Source organism: Metschnikowia bicuspidata (genome assembly GCF_001664035.1).
Source record: "Metschnikowia bicuspidata var. bicuspidata NRRL YB-4993 chromosome Unknown METBIscaffold_3, whole genome shotgun sequence".
Classification (NCBI taxonomy): Eukaryota; Fungi; Ascomycota; class Pichiomycetes; order Serinales; family Metschnikowiaceae; genus Metschnikowia; species Metschnikowia bicuspidata.
Window position 1 is genome coordinate 2211162 of NW_017387733.1, and position 25913 is coordinate 2237074.

The 25913-nt window shown below is 53.3% G+C and overlaps 8 protein-coding genes across 8 annotated transcripts in view; 4 read left to right on the forward strand and 4 right to left on the reverse strand.

Annotated features, from left to right (window-relative positions):
• Positions 1–1458: 1458 nt before the first annotated feature.
• METBIDRAFT_188857 (uncharacterized protein) lies at positions 1459–1970 on the reverse strand. The gene has a single exon (XM_018854823.1). It carries the CDS (start codon positions 1814–1816, stop codon positions 1499–1501), a length of 318 nt encoding a protein of 105 aa, XP_018712128.1. The 5' UTR covers positions 1817–1970; the 3' UTR covers positions 1459–1498.
• Positions 1971–4338: 2368 nt separating this feature from the next.
• GLT1 (glutamate synthase (NADH)) lies at positions 4339–10701 on the forward strand (the record flags this gene model as incomplete). Its single annotated transcript, XM_018857340.1, has 1 exon — positions 4339–10701. One exon carries the CDS (start codon positions 4339–4341, stop codon positions 10699–10701), a length of 6363 nt encoding a protein of 2120 aa, XP_018712129.1.
• A 2047-nt stretch (positions 10702–12748) lies between these two features.
• Positions 12749–14540, forward strand: ECM33 (Ecm33p; the record flags this gene model as incomplete). Its single annotated transcript, XM_018857325.1, has 2 exons — positions 12749–12810; positions 13328–14540. 2 exons carry the CDS (start codon positions 12749–12751, stop codon positions 14538–14540), a joined length of 1275 nt encoding a protein of 424 aa, XP_018712130.1.
• Positions 14541–15924: 1384 nt separating this feature from the next.
• Positions 15925–16617, forward strand: METBIDRAFT_12108 (uncharacterized protein; the record flags this gene model as incomplete). Its single annotated transcript, XM_018854170.1, has 1 exon — positions 15925–16617. The coding sequence occupies one exon, from the start codon at positions 15925–15927 to the stop codon at positions 16615–16617; it is 693 nt and encodes a 230-aa protein (XP_018712131.1).
• Positions 16618–17122: 505 nt separating this feature from the next.
• Positions 17123–19620, reverse strand: GGA2 (phosphatidylinositol 4-phosphate-binding protein; the record flags this gene model as incomplete). Its single annotated transcript, XM_018858894.1, has 2 exons — positions 17123–18792; positions 19557–19620. The coding sequence occupies 2 exons, from the start codon at positions 19618–19620 to the stop codon at positions 17123–17125; spliced, it is 1734 nt and encodes a 577-aa protein (XP_018712132.1).
• Positions 19621–22882: 3262 nt separating this feature from the next.
• Positions 22883–23191, forward strand: METBIDRAFT_27524 (uncharacterized protein; the record flags this gene model as incomplete). The annotated part of the gene is made up of 1 exon (XM_018855337.1): positions 22883–23191. A coding segment is annotated over one exon (309 nt), but the record flags the coding sequence as incomplete, so codon positions are not given.
• Positions 23192–23389: 198 nt separating this feature from the next.
• METBIDRAFT_27443 (uncharacterized protein) lies at positions 23390–23946 on the reverse strand (the record flags this gene model as incomplete). Its single annotated transcript, XM_018855336.1, has 2 exons — positions 23390–23860; positions 23911–23946. Coding segments are annotated over 2 exons (507 nt in total), but the record flags the coding sequence as incomplete, so codon positions are not given.
• Positions 23947–24112: 166 nt separating this feature from the next.
• The window catches only part of COQ4 (ubiquinone biosynthesis protein), a gene marked incomplete at both ends in the record, with an annotated part of 3913 nt that continues 2112 nt past the window's right edge, over positions 24113–25913 (reverse strand). The window contains 2 exons of the mRNA XM_018854171.1: positions 24113–25162; positions 25332–25853. Of these exons, the coding sequence (XP_018712135.1) occupies positions 24113–25162; positions 25332–25853 (1572 nt within the window). The remainder of the gene's footprint in view (positions 25163–25331; positions 25854–25913) is intronic.

Here is a 25913-nt window from a genome sequence, read left to right on the forward strand (position 1 = left end):
AATGCAACCGATGAAAGCCAATTAATCAATGTTAGCCAGTATCAGCAACCGATGACAGCCAATTAATCAATGTTAGCCAGTATCAGACAATGCAACCGATGAAAGCCAATTAATCAGCTTTAGCCAGTATCAGAAAATGCAACCGATGAAAGCCAATTAACCAATGTTAGCCAGTATCAGAAAATGCCAACCGATGACAGCCAATTAATCAATGTTAGCCAGTGTCAGACAATGCAACCGATAAGAGCCAATTAATCAGCTTAAGCCAGTATCAGCAACCGATGACAGCACCCTCCAGCAGCACCATTCAATGTTGCCAGCACCATCCCTCATCCCCACTTTCAGTTCCCAGACGCCACCGCGGTCGCCCTGCTCCTCGCCATGCGCAGCGCCGCCCGGAGCGTCTCCAAAGTCACGCTGGCCCCGCCCCCCGACACGTGCAAATGGCTGATCATGGCGGCGTTGCGCACCACGGTGATGCGCGACTCGGCACACGCCTCCTCGGCCTCGCCCTCCAAGTCCGCCAAAAGCACGTGCTGCGGCCCCGTCGCCGTGCCCACCGCCACAAGCCCAAAGGACAGCGACACGCCCACGCGGGCCGCGTCGAGCCGCAAAGGCGAGGCCAACGCCGCGTCGCCGTCCCAACAAAAACGGCCCGAGCCCTGCGACAAGTGGCCGAAGTTGCCCCGCGACCGCACCGGCACACGCACGTTGGGGTCGATGCCCAGGTCGGCCAAGAACACGCGCGGGAGCACGGTGTTTTGCAACGCGGCCATCAACGCATAGTGCACCGCGTCGAACAACGGCCCCACGCGGGAAAACACCTTGGCGTGCGCGTACAACACGTACGTGTACTTCTTCTTGGTGACGTTGATGGTGGCGCTCAAGTGGCGCAAGTCGTCCGCGGCCATTTGCGAGTCGTCCGGGTACGCCACGTAGGACTCGCCGGAGGCCTCGTTGGTGAGCTGGTACCCCGGCACAGCCACAAGCAGCGAGGCCGGGAGCACGTGCAGGTGGAGCACGTGGCTGTGCAAGCGCTGCAGGAGGACCATCTCCTCGTCCGTGGGGGCGCCCGTGCGGCCACGGGCGATTTCCACCACGGGGTAGACGGACGCAAAATGGCCGTGGGCCATGTCCGGCTGCGCCGCGCCCAAAAAGCCGTCTGTGTCGTTGGTTTCCGCGAGCCCGAGCGTGATGCCGCAGAACACGTGCGTGTCGCCGTTCTTGACGGTCGCCAGACCCACGAGCGAGTTTGTGCCCAAGTCTGTGAGCGCCCCGAGATTGGCCGAGAGCTCGCGGAACTCGTCGTACTGGCGCAAGCTGGGGCAGAGGCCGAGCGCGAGGTGCCGCTCGAGCGACACGTCCGGTGTGATTCTGGCAAGCACTTCTGGGGGGAACACCGCCTGGTTGGATGCTGACATGGCGTGGGGGTGTGTTATGTGGGGAGCAAAACGTGGGTTTTGGCGTTGGGCGAGCAGACGGAGATGAGATGCCGGGGTCACGTGTTGCCGGGGTCACGTGACGTGATGGGCCGGCTGGGTAGGGCCGGCGGGGAGGGGGCTGGGCTGGGTAGGGCCGGTCTGGATAGGTGGAATGGTCTGGGTAGGGGTGGATGGTCTGGGTATGCGGCCCTGTTTTTTTCTGCTTGGTAGGATTTGTGTGTTGCGATTAGTGTGCTGATGAAATGCATGTCCTCGGAAGCTGCGAAGATCAGTTGGATCTTATACGGGCGACCTTTGCTCAAACTGTGGGTTTCCACCCGGCCGGGAATGGGAAGGCATTTTATTTTTACTTTTCTGATTTCGGGGACACTCATGAAGCACGGCTTCCAAACGTGGAACCTGAACTTAGGGTTGTCCTCCGTTTGTATTGGAGGCCATGAGAACTAAAGGTGTCCACGACAAATTAGCGCGCGAGGCTCACTACGGCTGCAACAGACAAGAATTCGGTCTCTCGAAATACCACTTTTTTTGGCTCTCACGTGACGGTCCTATCAGCGTCTTTTCAAAACTAAAAGCGTCCAAAGCGGCTGTAGCGGCGGATGCGTTTGTCTTGGCCAGTCCGTCTGTCTAGCTCCAGATCGCATGATTGGCCAGTTCGATATATATACGTGATTCTTTTGAGGTGGTATTGCGTCTGGAATTCACCAGCGGCGCCGGAGGTGATCATTTTCCGCAATATGCTTGTTGTGTCTTTCTTGAACACGAGGAACGAGGGCGACGCTGATCGCAGGTCCTGGCTCCTAGGGCAACGAGTAAGAAGTGGTTCCGGGCCTCTGTTCTACCATGAATTTTATAGTGTTTTTTTTTCCACCACTGCTTGCAAAGAGAGAGCCGAAATTTGCAGGATCCATCAGCCAGCCAGACTCAGCAAAGCGTCGCGTGTCTGGAGGCTCCTACGAATTTCATTCCCGCAGACAAAGCTTATACAACCATACCCTCCATGAGGCAAGGCAAGTCCAACGTTTTATCATTGGTACCGTTCTACATCCCTGTAAGCATATCAAGAGACATGGTGCGTCGAATGAACCAATTATTTCCAAAAATACGACTCATCCAATTGAATGTACTTGGACCACAATTGTATACGTGCTGTCAATGCCTGGTATGATCACAAGTCTGAAGGTAGCTCAACAACGCTATATAAACTCGAACCCAGACGCATTACGTTTAAACAAAAAGCAGTTCACTATTAATACAAAAAGTGCCTTGCGTTTTCTGGACCTCTTGACAAAATCATAAGTTTTTGTTTCTCTCGAGCTCAGAGAAGTCCACAAAGGGCTGGAAAAACTCTTTTGCTAGCTTTGAAACATCAAAAGTACGGAAAATTCAGGGACTCAGAACACGGACCGTGAAGTCTTGGACGTGGTGGCTGATAAAAAATAAAGACTGCAGAAAACTACGATATCGAACGGAAAACTAACAGAGATGTGTTGGGTATTCAGAGTGTGCTCAGCATAGGCATGTCATTTTGCAGATCCGAAATATTCCGGGAGATTCCCACCGTCTATTCAAGAGCTACCCAGTCAGGACTCCTGAAAACACCCTTCCTTCAGAAAGTAGAGACCCTCACAGGACTAGGCCAGGGGGAACCAGCATCCCAAAAGGGGAAAAACTTCCGGGGAAGAGTCAAGATCCTAGGAACAGAAAAAACCCATCCGAGAGAAGGTGCCTCTATCCGGCTAGCTTAGTCCATCTTGGCAGTTGAGCCCTGCTATGCAACAGGCCATGTCGTAGAAAAATGTCAGGGCACCGACGGAAATTGCATTTGTATCGGCAGGGCCTTATCTCCGGTTATAGCTGGGACAATGTTATCGGCCAATCAAGCTGTGTGGATTGCGATATTGCGCAGGGCCGCCCCGCCCGATAGCCAGACTGGAACCACTCCGCGCGCCCGATAAGCGGCGGGGTCTGGGAGGCACGGGTGTGTTCGGGAAAACCCGTGAGACGACCCCTCGTGGTCGTCTCAACGCACCTGCAGGTGCTGCTGCAAGGGTGTGCACATAGCCCCAGTTCCGAGGCAGCGCGACTTTCTTACCTTCCAAGGCGCCGTCATTGGCCGGTTCCGGCGTCGCACGCCGCTGAGTGCAGTCCGCACAGGGTTATCTGACATGGGGCTGAAGAGGGAAAACGGTCCAGTCCACAGTGCCGAGAAAGTCGGCGAAAGCCTAGTGGGCCGTAGTGTGCCTAAACTCCGGCTCCCATAATAAGACCGGGCCTGGCGACCGCGGCGGAATTTTCACCTCCCCACCACTTTTTCTTTTCCTCTTCTTGCTCCAATAATCCACACTCCTCGCTTTTCACGTGTGACTACGAACACTGGGTTGTTTTTGCGAGACCCTTCAGCAGCCCCCCTGGCAAACGCCCCTTACTACTAAACTCTCCTTATTCCCCCACGTGGATATTTCTGCCACAGCGACCCTAGCAAGAAGACCCCGCACAATGTACGTATAGAAAACGCCCCTCCACCTGCTGCCGCGGCGAAAACGAATACTTTCTGCCCAGGCCTCAACTTCTATGCCGGCGGCTAATTTTTTTTTGCCCCATTTGGTTTTCTCCGAGTTGACCCCAAAAACGCCTCTCAGAAAGCCTCACAGCGTGCCGTGACTCACGCTCTTTTTCATTGCTGTTTCTGCCACTGTTTTGGCTGTTTGTCGGCTGATTTTTTGCTGTTGCTTCCCCTGCTTTTGACCGGTTTTTTTGGCGGCTCCCCCCAGCAGTTTCTTACAGCGCTTACTCCCAGCAGTCTCTCCCAGCAGCCTCTGAACTGGTTTTTCGACTGGCTCCTTTCGTCGCTGGCTCGTACCCCCTCGATACTAACATTCCTTCCCAGCAGCTGATGGCTTCCTACATCCCCCAAGAGGGCTTTGAAACCAACGTGTACGACTATGACGAGGTGCCCCAAAACACATCGTGGGCCTCGGCGTTGCCCGTGGCCAAGGGATTGTACAATCCCGAGTACGAAAAAGACGCCTGCGGCGTCGGTTTCGCCTGCCACTTGAAGGGCCAGGTGTCCCACAAAATCGTGTCGGACGCCAAGGATTTGCTCTGCAACATGACCCACCGAGGCGGCGAGTTGAACCCCAAGGATGGCGACGGCGCAGGCTTGTTGCTGTCGTTGCCCCACAAGTTCTTGGTCCGCGAGTTCCTGTACCACTGCAACGTGGCGTTGCCTCCGCTTGGGCAGTACGGAACCGGAAACGTGTTCTTCAAAAAGGACGACCTGGTGTTCGAGAAATCGCGCCAGACCTTCGAGTCCATTGCCGCGTCCTTAGGCTTGAAGGTCTTGGGCTGGAGAGCCGTGCCACACGACTCCAGCATTTTGGGCCCGGCGTCCTTGTCGCGGGAGCCCATGATTTTGCAGCCGGCCATCGTGCTTGCCGAGACCTACGGGCGCGACGTGCCACAAGACGAGTTCGACGCGTGCCACCGCCAGAACTTCGAGAAAAACTTGTTTATTTTGCGCAAGCAGTCGTCGCACACGATCGGCTTGCACAACTGGTTCTACATCTGCTCGTTGTCCACCAAGACCATCGTGTACAAGGGCCAGTTGGCGCCCAACCAGGTGTACGCGTACTACTACGACTTGCTCAACTCCGAGTACGAGGCGCACTTTGCGCTCGTGCACTCGCGGTTCTCGACCAACACGTTCCCCTCGTGGGACCGTGCGCAGCCGTTGCGGATCGTGGCCCACAACGGTGAGATCAACACGTTGCGCGGCAACAAGAACTGGATGCGCGCCAAGGAGGGCGTGATGAAGTCCGAGCTCTTTGGCGACGAGTTGGAGAAGTTGTACCCGATCATCGAGGAGGGCGGCTCGGACTCCGCGGCGTTCGACAACGTGTTGGAGTTGTTGGTCATCAACGGCGTGTTGTCCTTGCCCGAGGCCGTGATGATGATGATCCCGGAGGCGTGGCAGAACGACAAGAATATCGACATGAAGAAAAAGGCCTTCTACGAGTGGGCCGCGTGCTTGATGGAGCCCTGGGACGGGCCTGCCTTGTTCACCTTTGCCGACGACCGCTACTGCGGCGCCAACTTGGACAGAAACGGCTTACGGCCCTGCCGGTACTACGTGACCAACGACGACATCATCATCTGTGCGTCCGAGGTCGGTGTCATTGACGTCGACCCGGCCACGGTCTTGCAGAAGGGCCGCTTGCAGCCGGGCAGGATGTTGTTGGTTGACACCAAGGAGGGCCGCATCGTGGACGACCGCGAGTTGAAGAGCACCGTGGCCTCCCGCTTCGACTTCAAGTCCTGGGTCTCCGCCAGCGGAATCACCTTGGACGACTTGTGCTCCAAGTTGGCCGCCCGGGACGTCGACATCTCGTCGCCCGTGTATGACAAGACGCACACTGTGCAGACCGACCCCAGAATGTTGGCTTTCGGCTACTCGCACGAGCAAATGAACACGATCTTGGCGCCCATGGCCGAGGCCAAGGAGGCCCTTGGGTCCATGGGTAACGACACTGCGTTGGCGTGCATCTCCGAGCAGCCGCGCTTGTTGTACGAGTATTTCCGCCAGTTGTTCGCCCAGGTCACCAATCCTCCGATCGACCCAATCAGAGAGGAGATCGTCATGTCTTTGGAGTGTTACGTCGGGCCCCAGGGCAACTTGTTGGAAATGAAGCCCAACCAGTGCAACAGGTTGTTGTTGAAGTCGCCTGTTCTCTCCAACAACGAGCTTAAAGCCATCAGAAACATCGAGACCGTCTACCCCTCGTGGGCCGTGGCCAATATCGACATCACTTTCAGCCGCGCCGAAGGAATCCAAGGCTACATCAATAAGATCGAAGAGGTCTGCCAGGATGCTTCGAATGCCATCGCTGACGACAAGAAGATCATCGTCTTGACCGACCGTGCCACCAGTTTCGACAGAGTGCCCATTTCGGTGTTGATTGCTACTGGTGCTGTCCACCACCACTTGGTGAGACAGAAGCAGCGGTCTAAGGTCGCCATTTTGATTGAAACCGCCGAGGCCAGAGAGGTGCACCATGTTTGCTGCTTGGTCGGCTACGGCGCGGACGGTGTCAACCCTTACTTGGCCATCGAGACCTTGTGTAAGATGAGAGACGAGGGCTTGTTGAAGGTGGATTTCTCCAACGAGAAGATGTTCAGCAACTACAAGGAGGCTGTTGACGCTGGAATCTTGAAGGTCATGTCGAAGATGGGTATCTCCACTTTGGCCTCCTACAAAGGTGCTCAGATCTTCGAGGCCTTGGGTATCGATAACTCCGTCATTGACCGTTGTTTCGTGGGAACAGCCTCCAGAATCAAGGGTATAACTTTCGAGTACATTGCCCAGGACGCGTTTTCGTTGCACGAGGCCGGCTACCCAACAAGAGAGACGATCAAGCCGGTAGCTTTGCCCGAGACTGGTGAATACCACTGGAGAGATGGCGGAGAGAAAAAGGTCAACGACCCTGCTGCCATTGCCTCTATCCAGGACGCTGTCAGAAACAAGAACGAGAAGTCTTATGAGGCCTACTCCAAGAAGGAGTACGAGGCAATCAAGAACTGTACTTTGAGAGGTTTGTTGGACTTTGACTACGAAAACACAACCTCTGTTCCTATCGACCAGGTTGAGCCATGGACTGAAATTGTGAGAAGATTCTTCACTGGTGCTATGTCTTACGGGTCTATTTCCATGGAGTCGCACTCTACCCTTGCTGTGGCAATGAACAGGCTTGGCGGTAAGTCCAACACCGGTGAAGGCGGTGAGGATTCTGCGAGATCTCAAGTCAATGCCAATGGTGACACCATGCGTTCTGCCATCAAGCAGATTGCCTCTGGTAGATTTGGTGTTACCTCGTACTACTTGGCCGATGCCGACGAATTGCAAATTAAGATGGCGCAAGGTGCAAAGCCTGGTGAAGGTGGTGAATTGCCCGGCCATAAGGTGTCTGAGTCTATTGGTAAGACCAGACATTCCACTCCAGGCGTGGGTTTGATTTCTCCTCCTCCCCATCACGACATTTACTCCATCGAGGACTTGAAGCAGTTGTTGTATGACTTGAAATGCTCAAACCCCAGAGCCAGAACCTCGGTGAAATTGGTTTCCGAAGTTGGTGTAGGAATTGTTGCTGCTGGTGTTGCCAAGGCTGGTTCGGAGAACATTTTGGTTTCCGGAGGTGACGGTGGAACCGGTGCCGCCAAATGGACATCCATCAAGTACGCTGGTTTGCCCTGGGAATTGGGTCTTGCTGAGTCTCATCAAACATTGGTTTTGAATGACTTGAGAGGTAGAGTCATTTTGCAAACTGATGGCCAGATTCGTACTGGTCGTGATGTGGCTATTGCATGTTTGCTTGGTGCCGAGGAGTGGGGTTTTGCCACTACTCCATTGATTGCCATGGGCTGTATCATGATGAAGAAGTGTCACCTTAACACCTGTCCAGTTGGTATTGCCACTCAAGACCCAGAGCTCAGAAAAAAGTTCCAAGGTACGCCAGAGCATGTCATCAACTTTTTCTACTACATTGCCAACGAGTTGAGACAGTACATGGCTAAATTGGGTTTCCGTACCATCAACGAAATGATCGGTAAGACCGAGGTATTGAGAGTTAGAGACGACTTGAGAAACACCAAGAACGCCAACATTGACTTGTCCCCCATTTTGACTCCTGCTCATACCATTAGACCGGGTGTTGCTACCCACTGTGTCAGAAAACAAGACCATCGTTTGCATGTACGCCTTGACAACAAGTTGATCGATGAGTCTGAGTTGACGTTGTCTAAGGGATTGCCTGTGACCATCGACTGTGATGTTGTCAATACCGACCGTTCTTTGGGTACGACGTTGTCCTACAGAGTTTCGAAGATTTTCGGTGAACAAGGTTTGCCACATGATACCATTCACGTTAATGCAAAAGGATCAGCTGGTCAGTCTTTTGGTGCCTTTTTGGCATCAGGTATTACCTTAGAATTAGAGGGTGATGCCAATGACTACATTGGAAAGGGATTGTCCGGAGGAAGAATTATTGTCTACCCACCAAGAGCCTCAACATTCAAGGCTGAGGATCAAATCATTGCCGGAAACACTGCCTTCTTCGGAGCTACCTCAGGAAGTGCTTTTATCAGAGGTATTGCCGCAGAAAGATTTGCGGTCAGAAACTCTGGTGCCACCATTGTAACCGAAGGTACTGGTGATCACGGATGTGAGTACATGTCTGGTGGTAGAGTTGTGGTCTTGGGTAGCACTGGACGGAACTTTGCCGCAGGTATGTGTGGTGGTATTGCTTATGTTTTGGACATGGCACAAGATTTCTTCCAGAAAGTCAACCAGCAAACTGTTGAGTTGTCCAGCGTTACCGAGCCTTCTGAAATTGCATTCTTGAGAGGCCTTATCGAGGACCATCGTCACTATACTGGGTCCGAGGTGTCAGACAACATTTTGAATGACTTCAACAGAATCTTGCCAAGATTTGTCAAGGTCTTGCCTAATGACTACAAGAAGGTTCTCGAGAAGGAGAAGCAAAAGGAGTTGGACGCCAAGAACAACGAGCTCAATAATTTCTTGAAGTCTATCAAAGAAGACCCTGAAAGCGATGCAACTAATGGCGAGGCCTCCAAGATTAAAAGGGGACACGCTCACACCCATGCTGCTAAGAAGGAGCCAAAGGTTTTGGACTTAGAGGACACCATTCAGGACCTCGAACTCGAGAAAAAGGCCGTTGCCCAAGTGGACAGAGTTAAGGGATTCATGAAGTACAAGAGAAGAAATGAAAAGTACCGCCCAGCCAAGGAGAGAGCTGTTGACTGGAACGAGATGACGTCGAGATTGACCAAGGAAGAGTTGAAGTACGAGACCGCTAGATGCATGGACTGTGGTGTACCTTTCTGTACCTCTGATACCGGGTGTCCTATTTCCAACATTATTCCAAAATGGAATGAGTTGGTGTTCAAGGACAAGTGGTACGATGCCTTGCAAAGATTGATGATGACCAATAACTTCCCAGAGTTCACCGGCAGAATCTGTCCAGCTCCCTGCAACGGTGCGTGTGTATTGGGTATTAATGAGGACCCCGTCAACATTAAGTCGGTTGAATGTGCCATTATCGACCATGGCTTCGAGCAAGGCTGGATTAAGCCAAACCCTCCTCAACACAGAACCGGCAAGAGCGTTGCTATCATTGGTTCCGGTCCAGCCGGTTTGTCTGCCGCTGACCAGTTGAACAAGGCGGGGCACAAGGTCACCGTTTACGAGAGATCTGACAGACCTGGTGGATTGATGATGTACGGTATTCCAAACATGAAGTTGGACAAGCGCATCGTCAAGAGAAGAACGGACTTGTTGGAAGCCGAGGGAATTGACTTTGTGTGCGGCACAACTGTGGGTGAGGATGTCACCATCGAGGAGTTGAAATCTGCCCACGATGCTGTTGTTTACGCTGTTGGTTCAACCATCCCAAGAGACTTGAAGATTCCAGGCCGTGACTTTAACAATATTGACTTTGCCATGAAGTTGTTGCACTCGAACACAAAGGCTTTGTTGGAGAACAACTTGGAGGCGATTAGAGAGACGATTGCCGGTAAAAACGTGGTTGTTATTGGAGGTGGTGACACTGGTAATGACTGCTTGGGTACGTCGACAAGACACGGTGCCAAATCTGTCACTAACTTTGAGTTGTTGCCAACACCACCAAACGTTAGACCAAAGGACAACCCTTGGCCTCAATGGCCACGTATTTTCAGAGTCGACTACGGTCATACTGAAGTCGCGGCGCATTACGGCAAGGACCCAAGAGAATACTCGATTTTGTCCAAGGAATTCGTTGGCGATGATGAGGGCAACGTGAAGGGTATCAAGACCGTCAGAGTCGAATGGAAGCGCTCCGACTCTGGTGCTTGGCAGATGGCCGAGGTGCCAGGCTCTGAAGAGTTCTTTGCTGCTGATGTTGTGTTGTTGTCGATGGGTTTTGTTGGCCCAGAGACCGACAAACTTGATGTTGAGAAAACTAGAAGAGGCACGATCACCACCGCGGACCCAAGTGGATACAGAGTATCTGCCAACGACAACTTGTTCGCTGCAGGCGACTGCAGAAGAGGACAGTCTTTGGTTGTCTGGGGTATCCAGGAAGGTAGACAGTGTGCTAGAGAGGTTGACTTGTTCTTGATGGGCTCTACTAGATTGCCTGGTAATGGTTCTGTGGAACAGCGTAACTTCAACTTGTTGGAGGAGTTCGCCGAGAAGGTATAACTTCCAAAGAAAGCTATTACTTGAACGAATTGATATTAATTTGATGCATTGTGCGAATTGAGAGACCCAAGAGCACACGAGAATTGTAGGAATCGTTTGTTGAAGCGCCTGAAATATTTCGTAAGTTTGTAGCTAAGAGTCGAAGATGATTTAGCTCCGTTTTGCTTGACCTCGCCCTGGTTGATGGGGCTCCTGGACTCATAAAAAGGCTTAATACATAGACAGGGTTATCCACGGAAGTACAGAACTTTCTTGGTTGGTTGTGGTTTTAAAAACTCACGCAAATCATCTTTGATACCATGTGATTTCACTTTTCTGGCGAGTAAGCCGTCGCTTAATGGCGTGTACTTTCCCTCACACGGCGCTCAAATCATGTGTACGTCGTCATTTTGGTTCTCTATTTTTGTGGGGCTAGATTTGGTTGATATTTTTAATCATAAGCACTATGTCTTCAATTGAATGGGTTACTGCTTGCCACATGGAACCTGGAGAGGTAACAGACAATATGACGATATTTGCGTTTCGAATATCTCGGAGCAGCGTACTGTAAAGATTTTTCTAATTGATTCAATGAACAATGTAAAGTTTGAAAAATGTATTCTGAAACAAAAGATATCTAGAGCTCAGAAGGAAACCCGCCATCGGAGATCCACACATTGAAAAATTCGCCATTGTCCAGATAGACAACCCTGTTAAAAATTAAAATAAGAGATTCGGAGGAAAGACGAGAAGCGTATTAGGGCTGGAATACCCTGGACGGATAAAATAAAAGATACTTGGCCCGAGTCTTAGTTCTTATCTTGTATGAGTTTAAGATACTCAGAATGCTCGGGACTGCATACCAACACCGCATTGGTATAGTTATGGCGCCCTATCCGCGTGTGGTTACCAGAAGATACGGGAAAACCGAGGCCAGGGGCAAGTTCTGTCGGTAATGTCTCGGGAGGTTCCGGGGGTGCGCAATTCTAAATTTGGAAAAATGCGCTTCATCGAAAGCAGATTGCCAGGTGATGTGCAGGCCAAAAATCTGAATGTTGCCGAAATACGACAAACCCCTACTGAGCCATACCACGAGGACTGTGATCAAGAGAGAAAAGTTGTAAGATTTTTGGGCTCTTTATTACATATGCATTTTTTTTTGTCGAATTGCTTCTCACATGGGTGAGATGTTTTGTCGCATTGGTGCACTTCGGGGCGTAGGCTAAAAATGCCGCATAAGCCATCAATAACAAAAACAAAAACAATCAATTCCCATAAGGCTTTGCGAAACAACCTGCTGTGGACCTGGACTTACAAAACGCTTCTCGAATCTGCGAGTGGGATAGAAGGAGTAGTGCCGTCCCACTCGCATGGAAAGCAAAGGTGGATATTTACACCAGCATTTCACAATAGGAGGGGTGCATGGGCATCAGCCCTCGGAATTCTCGCGAATCATTGTATTTCCGTTTGTGGACCTTTAAGTGGCCGCTGGATGTGATGCGAAGCACTTGGCCTGCAGTCCCGCATCGCTTTTGTCAGGCGAGCCCTTGTTCCAGTTGGGTGGTGCCGGATGGTTTCTAATTACCCGGGCTGCTCCCCCTGACTCTTCTACAATGCAGTAGCCCACATGTTCTTAAAGAGGTATATTACTATTCCTCCTTTCCTCACAAAAGTTTTGCCCATAAGGTGTAGCAATCATATAAGAAATGCGAAGTTAGTATTGTCAACAGAGGGCTGGTTTGCAAGGCGAACTGCTGCGAGTTTGTTGTGTTTTGAATCCCGGTGCGCATGGGCCGAGTCTAGTGTGCAGCACGCTCACCAGGGTGCACTACCGGAATGGCGCAAAGGCCAATCCCGCTGCCCTCGGTGCGACATTCTGACCATACAATTTGCAACAAGGCGGAGCGCCCAGCCCTAGGAAGTGTGCAGACGGGGGTTCTTTTTTTAATTTTTTTTCATCGTGGACTGTTTCAAAACTTTATAAATAGCTGATTCGCCTCACCACGGCACTCGCGGCTCCGGTTTTTGGAATCGGTTATAGTTTTCTTCACATCTGCATCCATTCGCTATGCAATACAAATCTTTGGTTGCCGCTGCCGCCGTTCTTGGCTTGGCTGCTGCTAACAGTATGTGTTTTTTCAAGACTCCCGGCGAATTTTAATCCGCCAGCGGCCCTTTCATATTTCTCGACGGCGATATTTTTTTGGCGCTGGTACCTAGGTTGATTCATTGAATTTCAGTAAGCGAGACTGAACCACGGTGGGACCATATAGTATCTGAACGTGTATCCGTCACCGGATCCTTTCCGACAGAAGCCGCAAACTAAATAGTCACGGAAGACCCCATATGTTTCTCACGACTGGCTTCAGATTGATTCGGGAACAGCCAAACAGCCAAACAGCCAAAGATTCTGCTATCATCCAGTACTAGATCCGACATGGTGACTATCGTGGATATGCGCCGGAGCTTGTGCGCAAACAGGGTTTCAGCTGGGCCGCGGAGGCCCGCTCGAGCCGTCTCTGAAATATCTCTGAAACGCCCTGCAAACTCTTCCGAAACGCTCCCCAATCATCTTGGAACATTCACTCGCCTCCAGCCATATCGCCCGATCCGTCCATATTCTTCCCCCCTGCTCCCTACTAACTAGAACAGACTCCACATTGACCACAGCCACGCCCTCTGTGACCCTGTCGTGTTCCTTCAAGGACTTCACTGCAACTGCCCTGTCGCAGGTTGCCTCGGTGGCCGCATGTGCCACTGCCGTGGGAGACATTTACATTTCTGGCGATGCGTTTGGCGCCATCGATCTCACCGGCGTCGAGCGGATCTACGGAGACTTGAACATTAACGGCACGCAGCAGGCCACGTCGTTCAACGCCCCCACTTTGGAGTTGGTTTCGGGCGAGCTTCTGATCTCGTACGCCACGATCTTGGCCAGCGTCAACTTGGCGCAATTGACCACCGTCGGCACGTTGACCTACAACGCGTTGCCAGCGTTGGAGTCCACCGGCTTGACCACGGGTGTCACCTCGGCCGAGAACATCTTGTTCACCAACACCGGCTTGACGTCCTTGAGCGGTATTGATGTCTACGAGTTGACCACGTTCGAGGTCAGCAACAACGCGGACATTGCCACGATCGACTCCGGCTTGGAGTCCGTCACCACCCTCTTAACCATCAACTACAACTCCGACAAGGTCGAGGTGTACTTGGACCTGTTGACGTCTGCCAAGAGCGTGATTTTCCAGAGCATTGCGTCGCTCTCCGTGGCCAACTTGACCACCGTCAACGGCTCCCTTGCGTTGCAGTCCAACTCGTTCGACTCGTTCGAGTTCCCTGTGTTGACTTCCATCGGCAACTCGCTCTCCATCGAGGACAACGACAACTTGGAGGAGTTTGACTTCCCCGTGTTGAAGACCATTGGCGGTGCGCTCAGCATCGAGGACAACGACGAGTTGAGCTCGTTCTCCTACTTCCCCAACTTGACCACCATCGGCGGCTCCGTGACCATCGACGGCGACTTCGACAACGGTACTTTCCCCAGCTTGACCAAGGTGTCGGGCGGTTTCAACTTGACCACCACCGGCGACTTGTCGTGTGACGCGTTCACCGAGTTGAACAGTGATGGAGACATTGAGGGCGACGAGTTCTACTGCGAGGGAGCTTCTTCCACGGTGTCGTCGTCTTCTGCCAAGACCACCACCACCAAGAGCACTTCCACCGGAACGTCCGGCTCGTCGTCGACGTCCACTTCCTCCAGCACCTCGTCCACCAAGAGCTCTGGCGCTGCCCCAGCCGCCGGCTTGAAGTTGGTTTCCGTCGCCTCGTTTTTCCTTGGTGTCGGTGCTCTCTTGTTCTAAGCTACACATTGCCTTTTCTGGCGTAGTTGGCAACGCCTCTTAATTATTTAACCACTTCTTTACACGCGTTTTTACTACACTTCGATTCCGAGTGAAATACTCTTTGAAATCAGGCGGCCGCGGACGCCGCCGTTAGTGCTCTGCAAAAGCACCGGACCCAAAATACATACTATGTTTGTCTTTCTGTTGTAGCGAAGCTGAGGCGGCGTATTTGATACTGCTAGATGTGCGCTTATCGACTCTGTTGGGGATTTGAAACGCCTCCTGGTACTTGGAACGAAATAGACTGAAGAAAGAAGTAGGTCTGAAGTAGGAATGAGGAATAAAGTAGGAATGAACTAGGATGAGGAATGAAGTAGGAATGAAGTAGGAATGAAGTGGGAATGAACTGATGATGAACCAGGAATGAACTCGGAATGAACCAACAATGGTTCTTCTTTTAAAGCTCGCCTGTGCATTCCGGTATGACTTGTGATTCATTGGATGGGAGCTACAAGAATAACGTCAATCATTTTCCCAAACTCCCAAGAATAAAAATACTCTCTCATTGGATTGAGATCTCAGGGGTAAATATAAATTCCCGGATCCGTCACCCCGCCACAATAGGTGTATGCCATCTGAAAAACACAAGCGATGTCTACAATAGCATGAACAGTAGAGGCAACATGATCAAACAAAACAGAGGCCAAATACTGGGCAATGCCGCTTGCAACCGGCGCCAACAATCTACATTCACGAAACAGTCGCTATATGAGAACACGGTGCTTCTCATAAGCCCTGAGACGCATCAATTGAAGAACATTCTCTCCACACGCTCATAATTTGCACCCAAACCAGCGTGTCTGTATGCACTACATACACCGTCGGCGAGTTTGCAGGTCCCGATCAATCTAGCTGGAGAAAAGTTAGCTCTCCGTAGTCATTGTATAAAGTACTGGGATATTTATCCGAATTTCCCAGGAGCACAGAGGTGCTGAAAACAGTCGTCTCAGGCAGAAGCACCGACATGCGCACGTGACCCGCGTCCCAAAAATAGCCAGCAAGCCCTGAACTCGAGCCATCATAAGAAGCACATGCAAAATAAACTAACATACTCTCTGCGGACCAAAAGATGCCAACTCGGTCCGAAACCGCCCAAATTGGTCTGAAACCGCCCAAATTGGTCTGAAACCGCCCAAAAGGACCAAAGCCACCCCGGTCCGAACAGCCAATTCTGGGCCGGGGCGCGCACGACCCGCGTCACGTGGGGCGCACCCTTGAAGCCTGCACGATTGCCCAACATTATTAGGACGGCGGCTACTCCTCTCTTTATCCCTAGTACAGATCTAAAGGTCCCCCATATCGCAAGACCTCTTAGATATAGCAGATACTTCCGAATCGAACGATGAAACTCGTGAACTTGGCCGTGTTGGCGTTTGCGTCGTGCATCCTCGCCAAAAACATTGTCTATTTCGACGCACTTGTTTCGGCCATGAACAACGACAAGCGAGAGGCGAAAAACATCGTGTCGCTCGACGCGCTCAAGGCGGCCAGCGGCAGCGGTGTGTATGAAGAAGAAGCGGCGGGAAACGCAGATCCGGCGGCCCGCAAACGCGACGAGCAGGACGTTTTCCATATGTCGGCACCCTTGCTCCAAAGCTTGCTCCCCCAGGTGCCGCAGATCTCGGTTTTCTCGAGCTACTTGCGAAACGACGCGAGGATGGCCAGCCAGATGGAGAACGCCGGCTCGTTTGTGTTGATTGTGGCGCCCACGGACGAGGCGTTCGCCAGGTTTTCCGCCTCCACAGGCAAGAAGCCGTGGGAATTCCCGCAGGAAGTCCGCGACGACGACACGGACGACCAGGTGATCAGCGCCAACCTCCGGCACTTTGTGGAGGCCCACGTGTCGCGGCCGATCGACCGGGAGCTGGCGGAAAACGCGCCCATTACGCTTCTCAGCGGCGAGGAAATGACCATCGAGCGTTTGGCGGGGCCGGACAGCTACCAGGTTACGGTGGGCGACAAGCAGGCGGCGGTGGCGTCGATCCGCCAGGCGGAGAACGGCGTGGTGTTTGTTGTGGACACGCTCTTGGTGTAGCACGGCGGCCGTGGACGCGGTTCTACGTGCTGGGCAAGGATCTGTTTTGTTGATTGTATTTATTCTGGAAATAAAGTGTCAAGCGGAAATACTGTTTGTGGGCGCGACTGGGCAAAGTGAGTCCCGTGTGAGTCCGTAGTGGGTGGGGAGTGAGGCCGTGGTGGGTGTGGAGTGAGTGCGTCGGGTGTCCGTCTGATGCGCCCAGCACGAAACTGGTGTGGTGAATGAGCCGTCCGGGTGGCATGAGACGCCCAGTGTATCTGACGTCTGGTGAACCAGAGGTCCATTGTATCAGAAGCCCAGGATCAGAGGTCCAGTTCAGAGGTCCAGGATCAGGGGTCCAGTATCAGGGGTCCAGTATCAGGGGTCCAGTGTATCAGACATCCAATTCACATCCAGCAGACACCCAGTACATAGACATCCAGTAGGCATCCACAACACAGACGACCGGTCAGACAAGTCCTGTCACATCAGACGCCTGGCAGGGGCCCGCCGCGCCAGGCGCTCACTGCTCCAAGCTCACCACGCCCTGCTCGGCCTCGTCCTGCCCTCCAACCTTGTACTCAAGCTTCCACTTGAACCGCAACGGCTTGGCCGCGGGGTTCTCCACGACATACTCCTGCGAGAGGCCACGCTCGCTGAACGCGTACACGGAGTCGCCGCTCTGCGGGCGCAAGTCCAACCTGCAGCCCTTGGCAGCGGCCACCATCAACCTGACGCTGGTCTTGGGCACGGCGGCCTTGTTGCTCACGTAGAACACTCCGTGGTGGCGCGTGGCCGTCGAGTCCGCGAGCGTGGCGGCCTCCAACTTGACGCCGGCGGTCTCGTGCACCACGGCCGCGGGGCGGGCCGTGCCGGCGGGCGCCTGGTGCACCTGTGCCGGCGTGGCGGTGGGGAAGCTGAATCCAAACGGATCCAACTGCGAGCCGTTGGCCGCGGCGTTCGGCTGGGCCCCTGGCACGTTCAGCTGGGCCCCCGGCAAGTTCAGCTGGAGCTGCGGCGACGGCGACGCGAGGCCGGCCAACAAGTCCGGCGTGCCTCCCGCGCCCTGGCCCGCCGGCGTGGGCACCGGCTGGTGGAGCGGCGCGCCGAGCTGGATGGAGCCGCCCGCGCCGAACAAGTCGAGCGGGTTCAGCGGCGCCGCGGAGTCCGTGAACGCCAAGTTGGACAAGTCGCTCAACAAGTCCTGGTAGCCCTGCTCGTCCTTGCCCGAGGCGTCGGCGCTGAGGGGCTCGTCGTCGAAATCAATCAAGTTCAGGTCGGCCGCGGGCGGCGCGGCGTCGGCGGCACGGCCGCGCATGCGCTGGTACTTCGCCACCAGTTGGTTGATGGCGTCGTTCAAGGCGAGCAAGTCGTGCACGTAGGCGTCGTTGTCGTGCTCCTCCTCGATGATCTTGCCCACGATGGGCTGCGCGGACTTGACCGCGCCGTACAACTCGTGCACGGTGTCGGCGGAATCGTCGATGGCCGCGCCGGACGCCTCGATGGACGCCAACATGTCCGCGAAGATGTCGGCCTTGCGCCTCAAGCGCGCCACGTCGTCCTCGACCTGCTTGCGGTTCTCCTGCACGTGGTCGTCCCGGAAGCCGGCCATGATCTTCATCAAGCGGTTGGCCTCCTGGAGGTCCTGCGGCTTGCCCCGGCGGATCAACTCCTGCAACTTGGCGCTGTGCACCACGGCCTCTTCCTTCTGGATGTCCTCGAGCGACTGGATGGCGGCCGAGGGGTTCAACACCGCCGCGTCCTCCACCTTGACCTCCGGGAACACGTAGCCCTTGTTGGCCAACAACCGGTGCATGTCGCGGATGTACCCGAACTCGTCCTTATAGCGCGACGTCTTGCAGATGGTCTGGTACCACTCCTCGATGTGCGCCAAGATCATGCGCTGCACGCGGCTGTAGCGCAACGTGGGCCGCTCGGGGAACTTCTTGACCAACTCGTTCAAGAACTCCTTGCGCGAGATCTGCAACTGGAACGGGAACCCGCAGTTCTTGACGAGGTTGTCCAACAAATGGAGCGCCAACTCCGACGTCTGCGGGTCGCGCTGGTTGATCAACTTGACGATGGCAATGGCCGTTTCGCGCGGCGCCGAGCCCTGCTTGGCATTGACGTAGTCGCAGATCTCCAAGTTGAGTGCGAGGTTGGGCTCCTCCATGGTGGGGCGGCATGCCCGGTCTGGTTCTGTTAGTAGCACGCTGGTGAGCCGAGGAGCGGGAGACGCCTGGACTGCGCAAAATTGCGGGCAATCCAGATTGAGCGGGGCAATCCTGGTTATTGGGGGTATCCTGATTAGGCCGGGCGATTCTGATAATGCCGGGCGATCTTGATTATCCGGGCAACCAGACTTAGCCGGACAATCCTGATTATGCCGGCAAATCCAGACTAAGCCGGGCAATCCAGATTACACCGGCAAATCCAGATTATCCGGGGTAATCCAGATTATACGGGACAAACCAGATTCCGCTGGGCAATCCTGATTGAGCTGGACAATCCTGATTCTGTTGGGCAATCCTGATTGAGCATGGCAATCCTGATTATTCCACGCAATCATGATTATGCCTGATTAAGTTGAGAACCATGATTATGCCAGGCAATTCTGATTATGCCGGGCGATCCATATTGATCCGGACAGCGGCAAATCCTGATTACGCCTGGCAATCCAGATTAAGCTGGACAATCCAGACTAAGCCGGGCAATCCAGACTAAGCCGGGCAATCCCGGTTCCCGATGGACGATCCAGATTAGGCGAGACAGCCCAAAAACGCCTGGACAGTCAAAAAAGACCTGGAGACCCAAAACCAAGACCTGGGCCTCTCCAACCTCCGCCGGCATCCCATAATTCCATCCCTGGGCTGCCGTATAATCTGTTTGCCGCCGTCTGGGCGCCCCGCAGGCGGGCCTGGCCGCACCCGGCCATCTCCAAAAAAAAAAACACATACATATTCTGCGCAAGAGCTTCGGGTTGATGCTGGAAAGCGAGTACGACCCGGAGCTGCTGGTCATTTTGGTTATCTGGGGTTATGGGACTTGGAACGGTGCTGGTGTATCGGTGCGGTATCGGTGCGCCGGCTTGCCGTGGTGCACGGGTGCGCGCGGCCTGGGGCCGCGCCCTTGGGCAATTCGGCTATATTATAGGGCCGATGGGAATGGAGTCCATGAACCGTCCGGAAATCCCCAAAACACGGGGATTTTAAGGGCCATTTTTAGGGGTGATTTTTGAGACCATTTTCCAGGGTGATTTTTGAGGGTAATTTTTGAGGGTGATTTTTGAGGGTGATTTTCGAGAGGACGGTTTTCGAGGGCGGTTTTGAGGCCAATTCCCAAGGCCCCATTCAAGGGCCAGTTTCAAGAGGCCGCGTCAAATGGGTGGGCCATCCTCTCAAGTCCCAAGATTTCTGGCCCTTTCTTTCTGGTGGGCTTGGGCTCGTCAATATTCCTTTTTGTGTCCCTTAGCTAGCCCCGGTAGAATTTCCTAGTATGGCAAGAATGCGTTCGTTGCCGATTGGCCGACCGATTCGGTCAGTCACGTTTGAAACCCGACGATTTGCCAACTCTGTTTATTAGCATGTGTTTGACGTGGACCTTGGGCTGGGAACAAGGAGGCGGCCGGCTTTTCGGAAAAGAAGGCCGCAGGATGTGAGCTCCTGAAGTCCGCTCCAACCATCCAAGTTGAACCGGCTACTACGGAAGACTCATCCAAGAATTAATGACGTAGTATTCAATACGTAAACAGATACAGGCCAAGAGGACTGTCCAGGCCGTGACTAACGGGAGGGGCGGGCTGAGTTTCGACATACGTAGCTGAGAGGTGTATAAAGGTTTTATGTATATTGTTTGTGTGGCTTTTAAGATTAATGCACCTAAAAAAGGAGCCCAGACCGAGCAGTTGTTTGCAATTCATCGCCATATTAATAAAAGCCCGAGTCTGGTGTTGCGTGCAGGACTAGGTGTAACAGGTGGAACGGTATGTTTGCAGGAAGGCATAGTGGTAGAAAGGTATGGTGGTAGAAATTTATGGTCAGAGAGGTATGGATCTGCAGAAGGTCTGAATTTGTAGAAGTTATGGTTTGCAGAAGGGTCGTCTGGTGTAGAAAGAAATGGTTGGTGTAGAAATGGTTGGTGTAGAAATGGTTGGTGTAGAAATGGTTGGTGTAGAAATGGTTGGTGTAGAAACGTATGGCTTTTCAGAACAAGATGCTTGGAACAGCGCCTTGCCAAAAAGCTTACTAGAAGCCATTCTCTTGCGCATTCACCTTGTTTCGCTTTCAATTTGACAAGAGATTTAGAACAGAGCCCGAATGAAATGCTGGTGGTTGAATGTTTCCTATCTCCGTCGCAATGTCTTCTGGTCGAGTCCATTTACAAACCCCAATTTCATTCAGCACAATAGACTCATATCATGTCACGGTGTCTTCAGCTACCAATTCCGGCTACTCCTTTCTCATCTGGTGAAGTGTAGGTTTCCACGAAATTCTACGTGTGCCTTGAGTTCCATAGCTAGGTCTTGAGGGAAAGTATTTACTCAAAGTTAACAAGCTTATGTAGTTTTTGATAGTAATACAAGTCTCATATACCAAGACAATTCGAATTCACAATTCTTAATGTACTCGAGGTGGTATATACTAGTTGCTACTATGTTTACTGGCACCTGGATAGTACCTTCATACTCAGATTCATATCGCAATAAATAGTCCGATTGGTGTAGATAACCATTCGTACAAAAACTGATCACTCAAGAAATTTCATATTGGCGCCTATGTATTGCAGTGCCGGCTCTTGGTGATAGCTTCATTAATTCTTGCCTGAGTTCATTAGTCTCCCTAAGCCATATCTACAACAACTGCGAAACATCCAAATACTGGTGGCAAGAGCTAAAATCCCATGAGCTTGAACTCAATGTTGGCCCCAGCCGACAACTCATTGGAGAACTTGACCAAATTAAATTGGTTTGTCACCACGATCTTCAAGGTCTACACTAGAAGGCGTGTCGAGTCGCAGGAAGTGGGCTCCTTAAGTCCGCTACAACCAACTGAGTTGAAGCGACTACTACAGGAGACCTATCCTAGGAGTCGATGACGTAATATCCAATATGTAAACAGATACGGGCCATGAGGACCGTCCAGGCCGTGACTAATGGAAGGAGACGGGCCGAGCTAAGACCCTTGGTACGTAGCTGGGAGCTGTTTAAAGGGTTTTCATATATATTATTTATATAATTTTGCCTCTTTAATCAGATGAATCTACCAAAAAAAAAGTCTCTGTTCGCATTTCTGGGGTAATTTTCGAAAATACGCCTTGAAAATCCCACCTTTCTTTTGGCACTACAAATGACTTAAAACATTTCGCTGTCATATCTTCATAACGGTGATTGTATAATTGCAGAAGCAGCATCTGATCTCCCATATTTTCATATCCCCGATGCTGTCGGACTCATATCATGAGTTACTGGGCAAACAGCTGGGTCACGTTGAGCTGTCCTTCAATAACTTTGTGATGCCAATGTCCATGTAATTTGCGATGCAATGCTACATGTGCTTTTTTTATATGATTCCACAGCCAACGAAGAAACGGCCCCTTGAATTTTGTCCAGCTTATGCCATTGTTGTCCCAATACTCTTTATTGAGCAACACCATCGAATCCATTAAAGCCTCTGGTCCCAGTTCGCGTATATACCCGAGCGAAGCCCGCAGTTTACACCCGCCTCCCTCGACCAATCAGTCCTGATTTAAATATGGTATTTCCAGCAAATAAAGATGGCTTCATGTTGCGCGACGCTATATATCCAAACTAATTCCTTCAAATCTCGGCTCATAGCATATTCAGCATGGCGGCCTCCTTCTCAAGTGATGTTTAAGTAATACATCTCACATCCATGCTTTAGATAAGGCTCCCTTCGATGCTTCAGATAGATCTACCATCGATTCTTAGATAGATCTGCCAACGATGCTTCACATAAGGCTCCCTTCGATGCAAGAAAACCGTGTTTTCAATCCACAAACTACCTACTCTGTTCAGTATCACTCGAAATAATCTACCATCTTAAATACGTATGGTCCACTGCACACACCACCGCGAAGAATATCAATACCTCTAGCTAATTAAAACATCGGTACCTCCCGCCGTGCCACTAACCTCCTCTCAACTTTCTGAGCCGCCCGCAAACTGCCCATCTGACAGGAAATATACTGGCGTGCTGTCAGCCGTTTGTCTGCCCTCGTCACGTGCCCTCCCGTTCGGCCTGAAATGGCGCAATCCCCGAGTCCGGACGACGATCCGCTCCTGTTGAAAGACCTCGCGGTGGACTTTGACTATCTCATGTTCAAGATCAAGGACCATATCCTCGGCCTTGCGGAACTCACAAACACGTCCGTGGCGTCCAAGAAACAGCTCATTGAAAACGACTACTTTGCCCAGCAGCTCCAGTTGGACGCCCAGCTTGCGGACGCAGACAGCACCCTAAAAGAGTGCGCGGAGCTTGAAATGCTATTCCTAAAGTTGAGCCAGTTGCGCCAGTTTGTGGACGGCTTCAAGACGCGGCTCGCCTCCTTAGAACACGAGTATGCCAAGAAAGAACAGCCTTGACCCAACACGGCGGTGCGTGCACGGCCCGGCTCGTCGTTGCTTTTCCTGGAACAGCCCCCGCATATGATGCCCCGAATGGGCTCACACGGCTCGCGCGGGATCCCCATAAACACCCGTGATTTGGCCGGAGCCGTTTGTGTTTCCCCCATGTTCGGCATGGCGCGCCTGGGCCGCTCCGCCTTTCTTGTGGTGCTTCTCAACAAGATACTTCTCTAGCATGACGAAGTTCCGCAGGTTGCACTTGTAGGCAATGTTGATCAAGTCGCCCACAATGGGTATCAACCCAATACCGAAATCGAACGCCACGTTGGCCATCATTCTCAGGCGCAACAAGGCCGGGAGGCCGCCCTCTATTTTCTCCGCTTTCCGCACGAGCTGGAGCGCCAACGATGCGGCGATGATGTCCCCGATGCCCGGGAGGAGCCCGATGATCCCTGCCCATCCAAGACGTAGCCCGCAGAGGCTCAATTGGAGGTCCAAACGGTACGCTTTCCGTTTCACCGAGTTGAGCACCTTCAAGTCGTCGCCCTGGATGATGTCTGGAAGCTTCCTCTTTCTTGTGGCGCCCTTGCGCTGATAGAAGTGCAATTCATCTTCCGGAATGGGCTCGTGGTACGGATCCTCGGTGTCCCCGACCTTCACCACCGAGTCGAGGTTCGTCTGGCATGTTAGTATGTTTCTACGCTTGGTGTTTCGCGACAGGCACGTACTTTCTTCAAGAAGTATTGATAAAATATTTGGGACATTGGCAAGAACTCCGACACCGGGGTGTTTCAAGCGCAAACAACGGTTTGCTCCGGGCGAGGTATTGTTGCTCATGTCTCACCCATATACATGATCCTGCAAGGCGAGACGAGGGCCCCCAACGCGGCTATGTACAGGACGCCAATGAAACACGGGTGTTCTTCCGGGTCAGATTCTGTTCTGCTCCTTCAACTTGGCGAAGTAATCCTTGCGCATCATCCGCAAGTCGGGCGGCTGCTCGATGCCGATGTTCTCGCGGAACTCATCGATGTCGTTTTCGAGTAGTTTTTCCCAGTACACGTTGATGAGGGGCTTTGAGTTGAGCCCGCTCTTGAAAGCCCACGGATAGTAGATGTTGTAGAGCCTTTCTCTCTGGGCCTTCTTGAGGCGGAAGGGCGCCGCAAGCGCACCCAAGCCGGGCATAAGAATCCCCATGTTCATGAACTCCAAGACCTTGACGGCAATCTCGCCCTCTATAATAATGGGCAAACCCGTGATCGTGTGGTAGAAGTCGTGGCATTCCCTGTACCTCTGGTAGATGTACGCGAGCTCGTCGTCGTCGATGTATCTGACGGCCACCCTCGTGTCAGGCGAGACGCCCTCGCGGTCGAGCCATTTCACGTACGTCTTCCCGATCGTGTTGTCGGGCAACGACCTCAAGTGCAGCAAGTCGAGCGACGTGCTTGTGATTCTTGGGCGCTCCCTTAGGATTTCGCGGCCGACCGGGTCCGAGAGCATCTGCCTCTGGAGCCGTTTCAACACGGGTCTGATGGCGGTGGACTCGCCGAGCGCGACGATGTTCTCGTTCCTTTCGGGGTGGAAGTACGAGCCCACGCCCGAGCCTGCGAACATGAGGAGCTTCTCGATGTTGTAGAGCGGGACGTGGCCGGGGTAGTCGGGGAGCCTGCGCCGGAAGTACTTGTTGCCGGCGGGCTCGCCCTTGGACTTGTTCAACGCGACGTTGGGGTTCTCGTAGTGGAGTTCGCCCCGCTCCATTTTGGACGCGAGCCGGTTGTTCTCGGTGAAGAGCACGGAGCCGACGAGCGTCGCAAGAGTGCCCAAGACAAAGGGCCTCTTCTGCACGAGCGAGCGGGGGAGGAAGGAGCGCGAGAGCATGGCTCGGGAGGCGCGATGGTTCTCGCGGAGAATGCGCCTGGGCACAAAGGGGCAGCTGGGGGTTCGACCGGAAAGCGCGCGGAATCGCCAGTGAGACAGCAACTAGTTCAGAGACTGGTGCCAGCGTACTTGTGAGATGGGGCGTTGGGGCGTAGCGGACGCGGGCCCTGCGAAAATCGCACCACCGGAGACGCCCGAAACCCCCGTGCACCGCTCAGGCGGCCTTCGAGCTCTGGTAGAAGAGCCCCGCCACGACCACGAAAAAGCCCACCACCACGCCCTGGGTGTGGTAGGGAAGGAGGGCACGGTGCACGTAGCCGGCGCAGGCCACGAGCGTGGAGGGCACGAGCTGGCGGGGCTGGGCGGAGGGCGCCGGCGTCTCGGCGGGCTCCGCACCGGACGCGCACGCGTCGCGGGAGGGCGGCGCGGGGCCGATATCGGAGGCGCCGCGACCGGCGGGCGGGGGCAGGCGGCGGGCGGGCTTGCTTTCGAGAAGCGACGCCACGAAGTGGTTGCGTGTGCCGGCGCTGGCGAGAGGGGGCCGGGCGGGGGACTGGGGCGGCGCGTCTGCATTAGGCCGGGCGGATTTCGCAGCCATTTGCATGTTGCGCGAGGCCGTGTTGCCCGATGTGGAGGGGCCGGTCTCGAGATTCCTCATTGTGGAGGCACCAGACTCGAGATGACCCGATGTGGAGGCACCAGTCTCGAGATTGCCCGATGTGGAGGGACCAATCTCGAGATGGCCCAATGTGGATGCACCAGTCTCGCGATGACCCGATGTGGAGGGACCAATCTCGAGATGGCCCAATGTGGAGGGACCAATCTCGAGATGGCCCAATGTGGATGCACCAGT